The 17,096-nt window shown below is 47.2% G+C and overlaps 1 protein-coding gene across 1 annotated transcript in view; it reads left to right on the top strand.

The window, feature by feature from the left end:
• Positions 1–17,096, top strand: part of LOC113833556 (chemokine-like protein TAFA-5) — a 183,334-nt gene that overhangs the window by 130,200 nt on the left and 36,038 nt on the right. Inside the window, exon 2 of the mRNA XM_035438815.1 lies at positions 8,090–8,239. Coding sequence (XP_035294706.1) covers positions 8,090–8,239 — 150 coding nt within the window. The remainder of the gene's footprint in view (positions 1–8,089; positions 8,240–17,096) is intronic.

Below are 17,096 nucleotides of genomic sequence, written 5' to 3' on the forward strand. Positions count from 1 at the left end.
CCAAGCTCATGGGGAAGCTTGCTGGACTTGAGCAAGTAGGTACTGGTTCTACAGATAGCAAATAGGGACAGCCTGGTGCTAAGTCTGAAGACCATTACACACACATCCCCAGCTGTGCTCACAGCTCATGTGTCTGAGTGTAAGTGTGCAGGTGCAGGTTGTGGTATGGTAATGTAGCATTATATATATAATATATATATATATATATATATATGTATGTATTTATATTGCCTTGTTTGTATGTGTGTACATGTTGCAGTCTGTATATACATGTGCCTCTGTGTGAGTATACATGTGGCATACAGTGTGCAAAAGTTTGTGTGCACAAAGCGTGGTCTGGGTGCATTTGTATGTAGGCAGTACAACGTGTGTAAATGCATGGGTATATATGTGCATCCCATCTATGAGCCTGTTGTATCCCTAAAAGACTGGTATAAGCTGCATGTGAACATGTACCTGTATCTCTATGGGAACCTACACATACCCTTGGGCCAGCTTCATGGTTCTGCTGTGTCTCTAAAACATGTCAGACATGTTTATTCAGGGCTTCCTCTATGTTCACATGAGGCTCCAGGGATGCCACTGTGCCTAAAGCACCAGGAGGTCAGTACCCATCTCGCTGGTTGCTCCTCTGTGCTGTCCTCATCTCTTATTCTGGGACAGCATCCCAGATAGCTCAGCTCAGGCCAAGCGGGTTGTCAGGAGTCTCCCTGAGATCTGTAGGTCTCACTGCATGTGGAGCACTCGGGAAGCATAGCTGGCCCCAGGAAGAGAAGTGGTTCTGAAATCCTGTATAGACTCTTTCACCATTCCATCTCACCAGTTACCAGGGCAGAGACAGCAGTGGGCCACAACAGGGAAGGTCTGTGACTTTAGGATTTGAGAAATGAATCTTGTCAAAATATTGGTCTCTGAAAGCAATGCAGGACCAGTGAACCTGCCCTTCATGCTTCCTGGTCCCTGGGCTTGTCTTGTCCCTGGTGACAAAGCTGTGCCTTTCCTTGCCCTCTGCAGGGATATGACCACTGGCTGTTGGGGGGACCAGGTCTTTCCAGAGAGGGAGAAGGCCTATGATTTGCTGATCTGACCCTTGCCATCTTCTGTTCTAGCTACATATCTAAGTGGGTAGCAGACCAGCGTGACCCATATTACTCTTTTTTTTAATCTCCCCCCATGCTTATTATCATGCAGGGATAATCCCCAGCTGGTCTGCAGAACTGGGCTTTCTGATCTGTGGCACTCACTTAATTGACTCAGTAGTAGTTGGAGTGTGAGAGAGAATTTGATACTGAGATTTAATTGAGACTTGATTTCATTCTTCCTCAAACATTGAGATGGAGTCTCCATCAGACCTTAAGAACATTTTTTCCCTGCACTTTTAAATCTTCGTACTATGTGTCTATAGAATTGAGGATAAAACTAAACATTAGCTTAATTTGTGAGCACTGTGCAGGGCCAGTGGCTTAGTGGTCTTCATTTTGAAGTTGAGGTCTTGTGCAGGGTAGGGAGATGAAGACACCTGACTTAGATTGGTCCTGGCTACTTCCAAACTTCAGATGCCACCAGGCTTACCTGGAGTCCCAAGTTGGATGATGAGCGCTCCAGGAGTTTAGGTGATGCCCAGCATAGCAGAAGTTATCACACCTTCCAGGAGTGACAGAATGGAGAGGGTTCTGTTTAAGGATCCACTGGTGCATGGCAGGGGACAGATGGGGCACAAGCAGGATCTTTGGGCCTGTCTAGATCCCCTACCCTGTGATATGGGCAATGGTCAGGATAAGTAACTCAGATCGATATCCCTTTGTGTTATTTTGAGCAGAATAACCTTTCACCCTATCAGGGCCAGCCCAGGGTTGAACCCTTCCTTGCAGCCTGGAGGGCCAAGGCATGTGAGAGTTAGAGCCCAAAGTAACAGCTCACTGCTTGCATGTCACTCCTGGGAGCCAACACAGATCAGTGACATGGGGACCAGGAAAGGATGCTGGCTCTTCTGGTTGTGAACCACCTCCATGTCATCAAATCTGGGGTTTGGTCATCATTGTGTACAAAGCAGTCTGTACACACAGTAGACACATATGCCCTTGCTTGCACCTAGGTGACCAATATTTTGACCACATGATTCATTTCTCATATCCTCCAAGTCTCAAATCTTTCCTGTTGTGGCCCCCTGGGGTCCCTGTCCTGAACTAACTGGTGAGATAGAATGGTGAAAGTTTCTATAAAGGGGACACAGGTGTTTTAGCAACCATGAGAAATGTTGTCTCAGGCTGTGTTCCAAGTGTGCAAATTCATCAACTCCTCAGCTGCACGTTTTAGAAGGGCGCTGCCCAGTGTGCATGTGATAACCCAGACATGACCTTCTTCAGTGTTCTCCTTTGACTTCCCAGCAATCAGCAAGTCGTGGTCCAGGAAAACCTGGACCACAGCCCCTACACTTCTCCCCCATGCCTAAGCCTGATATTCTGTGGTGTTGGCTGATCTCCTCTACTAAGTAGGCTGTCCTTGCATTGAGAACCAGCTCTGTCTCAGTCTAAATAATCATGTTCCCAGTTGTAATGATGTGAGTTGCCTGGGAGCATTAGTGAAAGTTTGCTTCCCAGTAACCAAAAACCAATCACCACCTTCCAGGGTCCCTGGGGACCCAGCAGGTTCACAATAGATTCCTAGTCCTGCTAGTCTGGGTCAAGGACACTCCTGATGAATCTGCAGGCCTTTTCTTGAGCCATAAGACCCCCAACTCTCCCATGTCACAGACTGTCTATCTGTCTGTCTGTCTGTCTGTCTGTCTATCTATCTATCTATCTATCTATCTATCTATCTATCTATCTATCCCCTGCAATCCTGTGTTCCTCCATAATGGTCTTCCCAGACCTGTGGCCTGTGTCCCCTTTGCTGTTTGAACAGGCTGTGGGTTTCATGGTGCTGTCTACTCACTTTGGAATAGATTTGAGCTGGGGCCAGCAGCCATACCCAGCATACTGTAGGCCAAAGACCAGAAGGCTCTGTCTCTTATGCAAATTGTGATGCATGGGCTGACCTGGGAACTTCAGAAGGGTTGTGGGTCTCTTCTGACTGACCCTATTGGATCCCCATCTTCTGAATGACAATGAATCCTATAGCCTGATAAAACTGCCTGATGCAAGCTCTCGGGCTTCCATGGCCTCTTGACTCCACCTTGTTTTCATTCTAATCCAAACACAGAGCTGACATTTATGATTGTTAAATGCCACCCACTCGCTCTGCAGCTGTCATAGTCACTTTGAATCTTTATCCTGTCATCCATCAGATCATATATCCTCTCAGATATATGTCACAACCCTGTGATACTAAAGAGCTCATTGTTGAGTGCCCCATGTGGAGGGGTGCTACATGACAGAACCTGGGACCTTGCTTCTTACTGATCCCCAGGGCTTTCTGCCCCTGCCCTGGAAACCCTGTACACTGTCTACTGAGGACTAGCCTTGTCACCCTATCTGCAGCCAGTGGTCTCAGCTATGTCCACATGAAATCTTGAACAGGTGTGGAAGCTAGCTGTCCTGCCTTTCTCAGACAGCATTTTTGAGACAGGGTTTGCAAAATTTGCCTTTAGGTCACTCTGTTCCCTTTAGTGACCTGGCTAGCCGTAACCTGCTGGTCTGAGGAATGACTGAGCATTCTAGTGGGACCTGTCCTATGCTGTGTTCTCCAGTCTGCTGTTCCCTGGATCTGGCTATGTACTCTGGGAAGAAAACAGGAAATGGCTAGAGTGGATGGACATCCATGGGTATGCAGCCTTTGCTGTTTCTCTTTCCTGTGGCCACCGGGATCCTAGAGACCCAGGAAGTCGGAGGGCTGAATATGGCTCTGGGAATCTCTTTGTGCAGATGTGTCCACTATGGCCTTGGTCTTGTTGAAGCATTGCTGCCATCCTGATGTATGACATATCCCAAGAGAAGTGTTTCTTCAGGGCTTATAGACACAGGAGAAGGAGGACAGGGCTTGAATGCCTACAAAAAGTGTAGCCATTGACTCCGTTAGACCCGTGTCAGAGTTGGGCTAACATCTGAACCCAACCAGTGCAATGTAGAACAAGATCCAGATCACAGCCTGTGTGGTATGGAACCAATGTTGCGATTCCAACATATGGGGGCATCAGATTCTGATAGGTCACTGTACAGTGTCAGCTTTTGCCTTGAGGAAGTCCCAGGATTTGATTCAGTTGTCATCAGCACCCAGTAGAGCAGAGAACATGTGTGTTTAACATATAACTGTGCTAAGACCTAATCCCAGTGCTGAGCTGGCAGGCAGAGCTGACATCTGAGCAAGCATTAAGGCACGCTAATGACCACCATCCCTGCTTGCTGATGAAGGGCATGAGTGGACTGTGGTCCATGGCCTAGCCTTGCAGGAACCCCTTGCACCCAAAGACCAAGAACTGAAAATACCAAGCACTCAACAGTCAAGTTTGCTTATCTCTCATGCTAAAAGGGACACATTCCTGCCTGGGGCTTCCCAGAGACCCTGAGCTCAGAGACCACAGGGGGCAAACAGGACAGAATGGGCCCAAGTGGAGGACAGCCTGTTCCCAGGATGTTTTCTTCTTAAAGAGATAGCTGGGGTCTGAGTCTACAGTCCCTTGCCCTTGCTGCAGATGACTCAGGTCTGTAGGCTCTAACCTGGCTCTGTAAATCACAACTCCACTGAGCTCAGACTCTCCATCTACCCACTATGTAGTGATGAGGTGGAGATCTTTCTTAGACAGTGCAGACACAGAGAGAAGTGGTGGAATTGAGAGGGTGTCTATCTGTCAAACACTGGACTACTGATATCACTCTGGAATTCCCATGCAGGATAGTGTGAAGGTGGCTGGTGGTATCCTGTGGACAGCCACAACCTCAGAACAGTGGAAGGTCACACTGCCTATGTGGAAGGGTGACTTAGGAACATGTTAAGTGAGGTCAGCTGGTCTTATGTGCACCTGAGTGCAAATAGAGCCTGGTAAATTAGGATTGGGCTTATCCTTGGGGGTGAAAGGATGCTTCCTGGTCACATGACACTTGCCTAATTATGCTGTCTCTTTCTCCAGTGACAGAACACCTCGGAGTTTTGGGATTCACTGTCTCTCCCACTCCTCCTCTTTGCAGGCAGGTGCATGTGCATGGCCTCGACCATCCCACATGACCTTGAAGGTCCTGATGATAGGGAACTAGAAGTGGGGCACAGGAGGGTTACTGCTGCTGGCCTAGGGCAGACTTTCCCAGTGTCCAGGAGCCACCACAGCTGTAAGATGTCACTGAACTTGGTAGTACCCCTCCACTTTCAAAAACCTTATTGAGACAGACTCTATCTTGATAGTTCTAGACAACTGTCCAGACCATGCACAAAGAAGCCATCTGCACTAAGGTGGTCCAAACACTATAAACCTTGGCCAGAGTCACAGTGGGTCAAGTTGGGCAGGAATAGCAGCAAAGTGGCAGGAGCCAATCTGCCAATCCTATTTTAAATAGGAATGTGGGGTGGTAGCCACGTGGCTGCCCATCCACACATTGCAGTGACAAGCACCAGGAGGAAACCGCTTCTTTCTCGGGTGCTGCAGAGCTTGCTATCTGCTTACTGCCAGTTTGTCCTTCAGCTCCCATCAGGCCTGGTGCTCAGATTCTGGGATCAGTGCTAGAGCTGATTGGTTGTTCTTGATGTTCCTCCTGCCCTGCCCATCTCCTCACTTGTCAGTACATCATTTTGCTTGTCCCTGCTTCTTAACAACAGCATGTAATTCAAGGTGTGATTGGGTAGAAAGAGCCAAAACTTGCAGCTTAAGGAAGGCATCTCTCGCTGGGGCCTTGCATTTTGCTTGAGAAGGCATAAGCATTTGCAGAAAGGGCAACTCTGAGTCCTAAGGGGTAGCCACCCCATCCTTCCTCTGAATGTGTCTGATCCATTCTCCCAACATGAACTTGGCACACCCGCCAGGAACTGTCATCATCCTGCACGGACATGAGCAGCTGAATGTAGTCCCTTTGGACAGCTCCTCCCTGTCCTGCCTTACCAAAGAGGCCTGGCCTTTGGAGGTACCCCTCTGTGGCTCTGGTCACATCCAGACAGGGCATGCCCTAGGCTCCTGGTAGCCACCCTGCCCATACTTCCTGCTAATGTGTGTGATACCTGCTGTAACCAGGCTTTGGGTTAGGTTGGAGAATCCAAGCAGCAAGGCTGACACAGAGCAGGAGCTAGTTACCTGGGGAAAGGGTGTTTGGTGACAATAGCAAAAGGATCCTTGTGGTAAGAAGGACACTCTGAGTTGAATGAACTTCTGCTGAGAAGCTGTGAGAGCTACCTGCCAATCTGGTTACAAATCGGATGGCCACACTTGTGTGTGCCTGTTCCACTTTCTTTCTAGTGTCTGTCCATGTGACCCTGTGCTATTTCTTGTTGATACCTGTATGGCATTCATCTAGGTTGGTGGGATTCTCACATCCAGCATCTCTATGATGTGCCTTGTAGCCAGAAGGAGCTCCTGGGGGCGGTATGCCATGTTCCGGGAGGTCTCTTGGTGCCCACAGAGGGCAGCAAGTTGTCGGTAATCACTGTGTGCTGAGTGGATGAAAGAACCTGGTGATGAGTGAGTGACATATCCCAGGGTTTCTGTGAATTGGTCCTGATGAGGCTGTGAAGCTCATGATGGAGGGGTCTTGGACTCACCATGCCGGGATGAATGTGGCAGCATCAGCCAGGCTGAAGGATGCCCTCTGTTCTCCTACAAGGTGGCCAGTTTTTCATTTTTATGGTTCACTGTGAGCACTATGCTATCTTTATTGGACAGTGTTGCTCTTTAGCATTTACTGGTATTGGCCATGCAGTGACAGCTTAAACTACAGGGGTTTATTTCCCACTGGGATTCCCTCTCCTGTGATGAGGTTGGGGCTTTGGAGAAACATGCCCATTCTTCTGGGGTCAGTCCAGGGCCCTATGTGCCTGTGTGCAGGTGGGTGTACCTAATGTACCTGTGTATTCACACAGAGCAATACCTGAAACATGTATAGCTGAGTGTGCCCATGTGTACCTGTGTGTCTGCATGGGAACTTATGTACATCCTGTGTGCACGTGAGTGCAGCAGGGCATATCTTGTGTACCTGTGTATTTACATAGGAACATGCATAAAGCATGCGTCTAGCTGAGTGGCCCCTATGTTTCATACAAGCTTATATTGGCATGTGTTCCTGAATGCAGATGAGTACACCCATGTGAAACTGTGTGTCGACATGGGCACACCTGTTAGCTGCTGTGCACATAAATATAATCCTTGGAGCTTGCATGTGCACATGGACATATCCGTATGACCTTTGTGAATCTAGGTGTAGGTATACATGTGGGAACTTGTATGTACCTTTATATATGTGAGTATCTACACAGCACATGACATCCCTGCAAATTTGTGCCCATATAGAATACATGTTCTCACACGCATATCTCCTGTATATACCTGTATAGCCTTCCCCATATCTGCTAGCCAGGCATGTGGCTTGTAACATCTCTGCTGTATGTCTATATGTACCTCTTATGTCTGCCCATGTGAATTAGTATGTGCAAGCCTTCAGGAATATATAATTTGGTCACCGACCCTCCTGGCTTCTGTGCCCAGGTGGGGATGATATTTCTTTCTTTCAATACGGTAGCCTATACATTGTTGGTTGCCCCATTTTGTGGCTCCAAGGTAGCAAGCATATCCTGCAAGTAGTGAGCTGACATATTGGGATGGAGGCTGCAGGGCTTGGCTTGATTTGGGGACCCTGTGCTCTGAACAGGTTTTTCTGTGAAATCCAAGTGTGTGGAGGAGGAGAGCAAGGCAGCACCTTCCTCCTTAATTCTGAGGTTTCATTTTCACGTGTGGTGGAGATGGCCGCATTTAATTTCCTGTCCATTGGGATAGGCTGACTGGAATCCCTGGTAGAGTGTACAGAAGATGGGTAGCCGACTCACAGAGAGCTCTCTCCGCATCTCTTTGGTGGAGCCAGCTGTGGTGGACCCCATTCTAGGTGGGTGCTCGGGTGGGCTTCAGGGTGTGATTCTCTAGGGTATGGCCTCTCAGCTTGTGGTTGTTCCTTCCTTGCAGGTCAGCTGGCCGCTGGAACCTGTGAGATTGTGACCCTAGACCGGGACAGCAGCCAGCCACGGAGGACGATTGCCCGGCAGACAGCACGCTGCGCATGCAGAAAGGGGCAGATTGCAGGCACCACGCGAGCCCGGCCTGCTTGTGTGGACGGTAAGAGCTCCCAGACTTCTGGTGGCACTTCAGGGTACTGAGCCCAGTCTTTGAGGCATCACTCTGAAGGAGCTTTCTTCAGAATGCTCTGAGGCTAAGACATTGAGGAGTATCCCTAGGGTCTGGCCTGGCATATCTGGTGTGATTGTATCCATGGGCAGTGTGTCCTGTGCACATGGGGGTGGCCCCTGGCTCCATGATTCCAGGTATCAAAAACCTGAAGTCTCAAACCAGATGTGGTTCCTGTTCTTAACCCACAAAGATGTTAATTATAACAAGCCAGGCCACATCAGTGTGATCATTGTTCCACAAAGCCAGGAAGGAGATTGAGAAAGTGGTCAGCAGATCCAGGGGATGGTCAGAATAGGGCTGATAACCATCCTGAGTTAGATCCCATATGGTACCCATGGTGTATCTCAGATCTGGCTGGGTACGTGGCTAGGCTTTAGTTTGCCCAAGGCAAGAAGTTCAGCCCTTGGATTCCCTGTGTAGCTTAGGGTTCAGGGTTAGCTCTGCTCTGACTGCGGTCCTGCTCTTCTCTGGAGATCCAAGGGTACAGTAAAGAAGCATCGTAAGCTTACTGAACCCTGATTTCCCTCAGCATTTTCCATAGACTCGCATTGCTGTGGGTACCCCACACTCCTTCTGCCAACTTAGAAGGGCTTGAAGACTGTCTATAGCACTCAAGAAAGTTCAGAGTGAGGCTGAGCATGCTGACTGTGGAATGAGCTGCCTGCTCCATAGCTAACCCTATACACAGCTAGTGGGGCCTAAGGACTGAGTTCTGTGCACCCTAATTTCCAAGGGGCCAGCATCTTGATCCTTGTGGGCAGAGTGGAAGCAACCTTTTGGTAACATAGATTGATTTTTCTGGGAGCAGGTTGAGGTGGTGTGGAGCTCGCAGCCACAGCACTTTCCCTTTTCTTGCTCACTCCATCAGCCTGGGGAGATAGGGTCTGGACTGATGCTAATTGAATCTGGATCTGCCCATCTGAAACCAAATCCCTGTCCCTTCCCCCAAGCAGCCTGCTGGTGCCTTAGGAGCTGGGTCTCAGAGACTCAAATTAAAACCTCACCATTTTCAAGGGAGGCCAAACAAATTAGTTTCCTTGAGTTTTCTGCACAGTGGGCATTTTTTGGCTGCCCTCTAATTTAATTTTGCTTTTCTGTTTTCTTGCTCTGTGTGCATAATAAGTTTCCTTGTATGCCATTGTGTCTGCTGAAGACAGTTTGGGCCCTGCTGGCTCAGTTGACATTGAACACCAGTGATGTTTAGCCTGGATTGGTCTATGCTGACCCTGAATTCAGGAGCAAAAGTAGTGGGCCCATGGCTGCTGGTGGGTGGTCACATGTTGTCTTGCTGGCTGACTTTGTAGCTGTTGATAAATTTGCTCACTTCATTCATTCATTCATTCATATAAATGAGGTGCATCAGATGTAGGCAGGTATCAGGGAGATCAAATCTCAAAGTATGTGGTCCATAGCTTCCTTAAGTGCCCCCTCCCCCCATGCCACATGCTGTGAACACTACGGTGCCTCACCTGGGTGAGGATGTTTCCTGGAGGGAATATTTGAGTGGGATACTGAGCAATGAAGAGTTCACGAGTGAAGATCCTTTCTATGCAACGAGGGACCCGATGGAGAGACTAACTTCATAGGCATGCTCTTCCCTGGCCTTGAGTCTGAGCTGAAGCAATTTTGCAGAAGCCAGTCTCTGGCATCATGACCTGGTGTACCAGCAGGCATTGATCCACCTTACAGAATTCATAACAAAAGAGAGCTGAAAGCAGTCTGGTCACCTGCCTCAGGGTTTCCCATCCTATCACAAATATAAGCAGGAAAATATAACCTTAGGGCAATGCTTTGTGGGCTACTGAGCCAGCCCTGGCAGCACTGGCTGTGATTGTTGTTGCTCAGTGTTATCCCACATGGTCCTGCCCCCTTCACAGTGCTGCCCTACAGACTGAAACCCTTGCTGGGCTCTCAGCAGAAAACTACGCTCTCCCTCTGGCCAAGCAAAGAAAAGCTGCTTCCTTCCTCTATGCTGAGTTCTCATGAGGTTCCTTTGGAAAGAAATTCAAATAAAGTAACATGGCTGTAAGGTGTCAGTGGGTAGAGGACGAAGACACACTTGATTGTTTTGGAGGAGAAATTCTCAGGATACTGGAGTCCATTGAAGAGCAGTGACCGTGGGTGTCCAGTCTAAACCCAAGGAGGATTGAGAGCCTTGCAGGTGGGCAGGCTGGGGTGGGGTTGTAAGCAGTCCTAGCATGAGGAGAGTTCCCTCAACCACAGACAGGTGTTCCATAGTTGTCTTATCTCTCTTCTATGTGTGGCCAATGTCATTCCCCTCAGAAGGTTTTCAAGTTCCCTGCATGGCTGATAGTGATGACTCTTGTCACTTGCCTGGGTGAATGTGCCAGTCGGTACTGCCTAGTGGAAATAGCAACATGGTCTGGGAGGCAATGCAGATCCAAGGTTCTTGTCCAAGGATCCATCCTCATCTCTTCTCACTATCTAGAGAGTTAATGAGAAAAACCCATATTTACCTGAAGTGATGGGGACAGCAGAACAGCAGTCTCAAGCTCTGAGAGCTAGACAAGACACCCAGTGTTCTTAAGATACCAATTTGGGAACCATCACACAAGGCTCACACAAACAAGGCAATGGGGGACTATACTGGGAAGTAGGGAAAGGGAGACATATTTTCAGGACTGGTTAATGTGAAGAAAACTGCTATGTTTCTGGGGATGGGCCCCTTATCTTGGGAGTTTATCCAGAAAAGCTGAGGGAGCAAGTAATCTCCACTCTTAGAAATGGCTACAAGGGACTGATAATGGCAGAAATTAACCCTCAGTTATAGTTAGCTTATTTCCCACTAGGTTGCCAGAGACTCTTCCCTAGAGGACTTTCAACATGTGTCACTAGGGCAACTAGATATCCACATGCTGAAAAATGGTCATTGGACCCCTGCCTCACACCCTTCATGGGCATCAGAGTGGATGTGAAGAGTGAAAACTGTCCAACCCTCAGAAGATCAGTAAATCGTCACTGTCTTAGCTTTGACTAAAGATTCCTATGTATGACCATTCAAATAACAGCCAGAAAAGAGAAGTAAAGTAATTAGACGTCACTGAAGCACAAAAGTCCTCTGCATCCAATTATCGTATCAAAAAAGTAAAAATTTCACTTGTGAAATGACTTAGTAGATAAAGGTGATTTCTACTAAGCCTGGCAGTCAAAGTCTGAGTCTCAGGACCCACCTGGTGGAAGGAGAGGGCCAGCTCCCCAAGTTGTCCCCTGACATCCACACTCATGCCATGGCATATACTCCCTGCCCCCACCCCTGCGCCAACACACATGCACAAATCAATAAGTAAATATAATTTTTAAAAAACTTTTAGGAGAAAAGTCAGGGATATGACTCAGCAGGTAAAGGCACATGCTGTTGAACCTGACATTGTGAGTTTGATCGCCAGGACCCAGATGGTGGAAGGAGAGAAACAGTGCTATAGGTTGTCCTCTGACCTCCACATCCATCCCATGTCACCTGCACGTACACAAAATAAATAAATAAATAAATGTAATAAAAACCCTTCAAAGAAAAAAAGGAAAAAATAACATGAATATGAGAAAATAGACCCTATGAGTTCCTTAAATGTCTAACACAGCAAAAGAAACACAGGCATGCACATAGATACCCATAACTTCAGGAATGGTAGTAGCTACAAGTGGACACAGTAGAGTGACCATCATGGCCCCAGGAAATAAGCAGGCTGTGGCTATCCTCAGTGGCTAACCAGGACAAGCCATGGGGAAACTGTGGTGCTGGTAAAAGAAGTTATGCCACAGAGACTGTACACCCGGCCTGTGGTGTGAAATGTACTGCGGAAGTTTAGAGACAGTGATTCCTGGTGCTCAGACTGCAGAGAGGTGTTTTTCTTGGATGACAAAATCAGCCTGCCTTGGCCAGGCTATGCTCAGCTTTGGCAGTGGTGAGTTGGGGTGCTCGAAGGGGCACTGCCCTGGAAGAGGTTGTGGAATGGCCGTATTTGTCATCTCAACACCTCATTTTTGGAGAAATACAACCAGGTTCCTGATGAACTTACCCTTGACAGGTTTGCGGTTTTCTCAAAACTATTGTCCCTGCTAACAGCCAGCCCTTGGGTCTGGTAGTGACCTGCATATCGCCCCACATGGATCTCTACCTCACTGTGTTGTTTTTAGTTACTAGCTTGAGCAGCCTATGGCTCCTTTATTTGCCAGGTGTAGCAGACAGTGACTATACCCAGTGATGTCTAGCATGCCTGAGATAGGCTATGCTGTAAACTCATGGAAACTGGTAGATACTTAGGGAAAAATACTTACTATACTCCACCTTCCAAGCAGCTTATCTTATGCCTGAAGATAAGCTTTGTTGATGTAAGTTTTCTGGCCTGGCAGGTCCCTTGGCCCTTGAGCCCAAAATAAACACAGAGATACTATAATAATTATGAAACTGTTGGCCAATGATTAGGGTTTCTTATTGGCTAGCTCTGTCTTAATTATCAGCCCATTTCTATTAACCTAAGTATTCCACATGGTCTTATCTTACCAAAGAAGGGTCTGGCATGTCCTACCTTCCCAGTCTCACATGGTGTCTGCTGTGTGTCTACACTTCCCAGAATTCTCCTCATCTCCTAGTCCTGCCTATCTCTCTGCCTCTATTGACCACAGTGTTTTATTCACCAACCAATAAGAGAAGCATATACACAGAAGGACAACTCCCATCAAAGCTTGGTCCAGAGGGAGCTTGGGTCCCTCTCTGCATCAGGACCTGGTCAGCTCTGAGCCAGCTATGACTGGGAGGGAGGTGAAATGAGGAGAGTCTCAGTTCCTGGATATGAACTTTCAATGGGACCAAGGAGGAATCTCAACAGGATTAGTGGTTTAGTGGTTTGCCCAGTTTCAGCTGTGGCCACAGGGTTTTATGGCCACTGCATTGATAGCCTGTATGCTTCCTTGCAGTTCAGCACTAAAATACAGGTTACTTAGTTACAATGTGCTTTGAATCCTTCCAGATCTTACTGTTCTTAGTATCAGAAATATGGCACAGCAACCCAGTGGCTGTCTGATATTTGTGCAGAGGTGAGAGGATCAGCCCTGCGGCTCCTGCTTAGAACTTGGTGTGCCTTCTGAGTATGCCCACTACATAAGGCCCTGCCTTGGCTCTCAAGAGCCCTGATCTGGGTGAAGGAAAAGAAGCCACAGAGTGCAGAGTGTCTCCAGAAATCATCTTGAGATACTGGGAGACTGCTGGCTTTCTGTGCATGGTACTGGTACTGCTGAGCAAGTGTGGGGCTGAGTGTGCTTAATTTTCAACATGGTTACTCCAGACATGGTTGCCTGGCAACCACCTTGCTCAGGCGGTCTCCTTGCTCAGGTCCCTTCCTTTCATGAAAGAACAAGGTTCCTGTGTCATCCAACTGTCTCTCCTCTCAGTGGTTCCCCAAGACAAAGTGTCACACGGTGACAGTGGCAGTAAGACAGAATTGGAGACACACAGCTCCACATTCCTCCTGTAGTATTCCTAGAAGCTCTGTTCAGAGACCTCCACTCAAGAGAAGCCAGCATTCCCAACTCTGTTGCAGAGCAGAATTTCAGGACAAAACAGTGGGAGGCAGAGTTGGAGTTCATTAAGAATGTACACCTTTAATCCCAGCACTTGGGAGGCAGAGGCAGGGGGATCTCTGTGAGTTCAAGACAACCTGATCTACAAAGAGAGTTCCAGAACAGCCAGGGCTGTTACACAGAAAAACCCTTTCTCAAAAACAAACAAACAAAAAGAACAGGTTTGTCTTAGATTTAGTGAGGGGGGTTCATAGAATAGAATGCAAGTAAAGAAGGGCAAGACACCCAAGTGTGCATGTGGGTGTTTCAAGAAAGGGTGACAGAAAGATGTCTAATTGTCTTTTCAGTAGCCACACAGACAGTTACATCACAGAAGATGGCTAAGGAGTTTACATGAGACCATAGGGAAGTTTCTCCCTTGGACAGCTGGTAACACCCTAGATCACAAGGGCTGCTGGGAATAAAGATGCCTTTAAACTAAACAGAATTTATCTTATTTCTGACTGTCTCAGAAAATAAATCTGGGAAAAAGAGTAAGAGCACTTCAGGTTCATACAAGCTTGGGCTTCACCCATGATTCTTTGATTTTTAACATTTTTATTTGGAAATATATATCTATATTCATATGGACATAAGGTCATATATATATGACAGATCATATTATATGAAATTTATATGTATGAAAGATCGTATATATGAAATTCATATATATATATATATATGAAAGTCATATATATATATGAAACATTTAGAAAGAGTCCAAACTGAACAACTCTGGATATATGAGTGCCATGCTTTATTAAAAATATATTAGAAACAAAAAAGAAGGAATATTCTCTCTCTGCTGGCAACCTTCACAGCAAATGTTAGTTGCATTGAAAGTCTGGATTCTTAGCTAGCATGAAACTTCAGCCAAACTCTGGGGTGAGGGGCTCTATTTCCCTTCCAATGTCACTAGAATGCTTCTTGTCTTTCTGCCCTGCCTCAGGCTGGGACATTGGGCTGCCCATATTGCTCCTCTATGATCTAGAAGATATTTTTCAGTGTCCATTGACCTCACAAGCCATTGATGTGGAGCTGGCTATTCATGTGGGCCTGCTGTATGTACTAAGCTGTACTGGAGTCAATGGCTTCTGGGAACACACATCTGCTGCTGTCACAGTTCTGTAAATGCCCCTGTCCACTAGCCCCCATTGGGAACTACTGGCTAATGGGCAATGAGGGTTCATCTCTACAAGATGAAGTTATAGGGTGCAGACTGAATATGCAGTCCCTGACCCATGATTTCCTATATCATGTTATCTGGAGAGAAAAAGATGATGATGCCAGGCCAGTTCCCTGCTTGGTTCTTCATCTTCATGAGGGAACTCTGTATTGGTGTCCCCAACCCAATAGCTGCAGGGAACTCGGGGTTACTTATTATTTCAGGTTCTGACGTAGGAGATGGTTAGAAATTTAGTCTAGGAGCTGTAGAGATGGCTCAGAGGTTAAGAGCACTGACTGCTCTTCCAGAGGTCCTGAGTTCAATTCCCAGCAACCACATGGTGGCTCACAACCATCTATAATGAGATCCGGTGCCCTCTTCTGGTGTGCAGATATACATGGAAGCAGAATGTTGTATACATAATAAAGAAATAAAATCTTTTTAAAAAGAAGAAATTTAGTCTAATAAATTAACTAACTGGTGTGGGGAAAAACAATGGGGGGAATCTCTGAGGAGTTGCCATGGGAATCTGGTTGGTCTACCACTTAGCACTGTAGCCTTCCAAGCAAGATCAGGCATGGTTCAACATACCCATAGGACATCCCCAGCATCACCTCATAATGCATCATTGAAAGATGAAAGAAGCCCTTGTAGGGCAGCATTGGGTCACACAAAGGGAGAGTTTTGCAGAACCAAGTATGAGGGCCTCTGTGAGCTGTGTACTTTGGCATTGCCATGTAGGAAGGCATCCTGCTGGACTGTGTGCCTTGGTGGGGGACCTTCCACCTGTGCTCTCTCAGTTGGCAGGTGGTCACATGCCAGCACTGTCCCAACCCTTGCTGTACCCTTGGCGATGACAGCTGTGTAGGGCAGCAGATGGCACAGTTGGCAGTAGGGCCTCCTTCCCCAGGAGACAATGCTTTTCCTTCTGTTTTTATTTAGCCCGCTTTGTGTTGCTCCAACAAAATCCCTGTAACTGGGCAATTTATATAAAAACAGAAGTTCATTTTCTCTCTGTTTCAGAGGCCAGCAAGGCCAAGTCCAGCCTTGTCTGTGCAGCATCAGTCAAGGCCTCTCAGAAGCTAACACCCTCTTCCAGAACCTTTACTGACAGCATGAATCTGTTGATGAGAATGCAGTTCTCATGACAGAACTTCCAGGGCTCAACACATGGTGTCAGGGTTAAGTTTCCAGTGTAAACACTGGGGGACAGTTTCAAGATGTGGCCTTTTGGAAAAATGCAAACACTTAATGCAACTGTGCAGCTTCAGTCAGGGCCTCTGGTATCTCTGGGTTGTGGGCAGAAAAGCACCAGAAGGCTGTTTTGTGAAGCCATCCTGCAGCCTGGCACCCTCTTTGTGTCTTGGCATCATTGTCTCCCTGCAACCTAGATCCTCACTGAGGATCTACAGCTGGCTCGCCCTAACTTGGGAGAACCACAGGTGAAAGTTTCAAGTTTGCGAGTTGACAGGTACACACGGCCGTTAATATTATGTATATGAACTCATCCATAATTAAGTGATCCAAACAAAGGTAGCCTTCTGATCATGCTAGGAAGACAAGAGCAGGTCACGTCAAATTAAGCAGAAGAAAGCAGCATAAAAGGTGTGGGTGAAAGTAGCAAACTAGGCAAAGAATGAGGCTGGCTAACCTGAAGTTGAAAAATAAAAGGAAATTAGGGGTGGGGCAGGAGAGGAGAGCAGAAGGCTCAGACCGTCACATCAGGAACAGGGGGCAAGTCTGCCCAACTTACAGACATCAAGAGGGTTAAAGAGATCACTGCAGACACCTGTCTGCAAATGTAAAAGGTGACTTCAGGGAAGAGGACACAGACATCCAAGAAATACACAAACAAACAACTTGAGTTGAGAAGAATCAAAGAACCGATGAGCAGGAAGCCTCCCAACAGGAAAGTTCCAGGCCATGATTTCTCTGGTGAATCACTGAATCATCAGAGAATTGGAACCAATTGTCTTCAAACCCATGGGAACATGAACACGTTGAAACCACTTCTAAATCTTGCTCTCTCCTAGCCAGAGTTCT

This window comes from Cricetulus griseus, chromosome 2 (genome assembly GCF_003668045.3).
Source record: "Cricetulus griseus strain 17A/GY chromosome 2, alternate assembly CriGri-PICRH-1.0, whole genome shotgun sequence".
NCBI classification, from domain to species: Eukaryota; Metazoa; Chordata; class Mammalia; order Rodentia; family Cricetidae; genus Cricetulus; species Cricetulus griseus.